At 28.5% G+C, this 1,975-nt stretch overlaps 1 protein-coding gene across 1 annotated transcript in view; it reads right to left on the bottom strand.

The window, feature by feature from the left end:
• LOC106474384 (dynamin-1-like) overlaps positions 1–1,975 on the bottom strand; it is a 35,482-nt gene that overhangs the window by 11,031 nt on the left and 22,476 nt on the right. Inside the window, exon 14 of the mRNA XM_022402690.1 lies at positions 958–1,071. Coding sequence (XP_022258398.1) covers positions 958–1,071 — 114 coding nt within the window. The remainder of the gene's footprint in view (positions 1–957; positions 1,072–1,975) is intronic.

Raw genomic sequence — 1,975 nt, 5'->3', positions numbered from 1 at the left:
GACGTAGGTTGCTAAGCCTTTTAAAATTGCACAAGACGGAGGATATGAAACAAAATAATTGTTTTTTTAGGTTTTTATTATATATATATATATATATACACACACACAGTTGAATAACCAAAAAATCATAAATTACTGTATCAATACCATAAAATTCCACTATAGTTTATCAAGCTTAGTAACTAAGATGTATTTTAGTCTAAAAAAATATTAAATTTTGAGCAGACCAAAGACACAACCTACTTCGTTTAAATCTTGGTTTGAAAGAACAAGATGTCATCCTAACACATGAAAATGGCTGAGAAAGCCACTATGGAACATTCTGACTTTTTTGATTGGTTATTCATATGTCATATATTGAAGTAAGTGTACATAAGGGACCATTTCAAAAAATGGAAAAAGGTGAGCGGGCCACAGTGTTTGATTCAGTACATGAGTGATATATCAGCAAATAGAAAAGATAAGACCTTCTTATTTTATACTCTAGCTTGTCAATATTGGTAATATGAGTTCCTAATTCGTACAAAACTATAGACTTTGTATTTTGACATCACAAACATCTAATCTGAACCAGTGCTGCATTCAAAATATCACGTGACACACAAACATCGATGTTTAACTGTTTTTTAATTTACTTTTAAATTAACAAATTATGTATAATAATGTATAGTACTAAAATTTGAATTATAATCTACAGTTTGATACCAAACTTATTGACAGAAATTCATGAAACAGTAGTTCAATAAAATTTTGAATGCAAGTCAACAAATGAGATGACATGGCCTTTCACCCGTGATCCATCTCGAAAGAGTTAAAAGGTAACAGCAACGTATTATATTTCAAAAAATTTAAACGTGAAATTAATCAGAGGTAAGTAATTGCTAATAAAGATATTTTATGAGGAATATCAATACAATTTTTAAGTTCAATACCGTCACTATACAGCTGAACACTTACTTCCTCATCTTTATACCAAGAAAGGGATTCCGATGTTAAAACAAACCAGTAGTCACGAGAACCGCCCTTCATAATACCCAAGTTATGAATACACATCCAGCCTCTTCGAATCACCTGCAAGTTCAAATAAACAAAAGTTGCTTCTGGAAAATGGAACTGTTACTTGTATACATTAAGAGAACACTCAGTAAGACACGAGTTATTAAACATTCTTGTACATGAGAAAGTTATCTTAACATAAAACAAATAACACAGCAGAAACATTTGTAGAAACAGCAGAAAAATTCCAGTTAGTAAGTTTTTTTACATCATTCAATAAAAATTTAACCTTCTCCAATATCACAAAATTATTGATTGACTTTAATTTTTTCTTCAAGTACAATGAACTAAGAAGAGAACAAAGTGTGACCGTATATCTTATTTCATACATAACAAAACACAAGTCAACAAGTTGGCTTTCACCTTTCTCAGGATTGTTACTCTGGTAAAAGCCAAATTAATTAACTTGGAATTCAAAATGGATATATGAAGAGGATGAGAGAGAAAAAAAAGTATCTGTAGTTTACATGGTTTTTTTATCATAAAAGTATCTGTAGTTTACATGTGTTTTTTGTTTATCATAAAAGTATCTGTAGTTTACATGTGTTTTTTGTTTATCATAAAAGTATCTGTAGTTTACGTTTTTTTTTATCATAAAGTATCTGTAGTTTACATGTGTTTTTTATCATAAAGTATCTGTAGTTTACATGTTTTTTTTTTATCATAAAAGTATCTGTAGTTTACATATTTTTGTTTATCATAAAAGTATCTGTAGTTTACATGTGTTTTTTGTTTATCATAAAAGTATCTGTAGTTTACATGTGTTTTTTGTTTATCATAAAAGCATCTGTAGTTTACATGGTTTTTTGTTTATCATAAAAGTATCTGTAGTTTACATGGTTTTTTGTTTATCATAAAAGTATCTGTAGTTTACATGTGTTTTTTGTTTATCATAAAAGCATCTGTAGTTTACATGGTT

Source organism: Limulus polyphemus, unplaced genomic scaffold (assembly GCF_000517525.1).
Source record: "Limulus polyphemus unplaced genomic scaffold, Limulus_polyphemus-2.1.2 Scaffold7146, whole genome shotgun sequence".
NCBI classification, from domain to species: Eukaryota; Metazoa; Arthropoda; class Merostomata; order Xiphosura; family Limulidae; genus Limulus; species Limulus polyphemus.
This window is presented reverse-complemented; position numbering and strand designations above follow the sequence as displayed.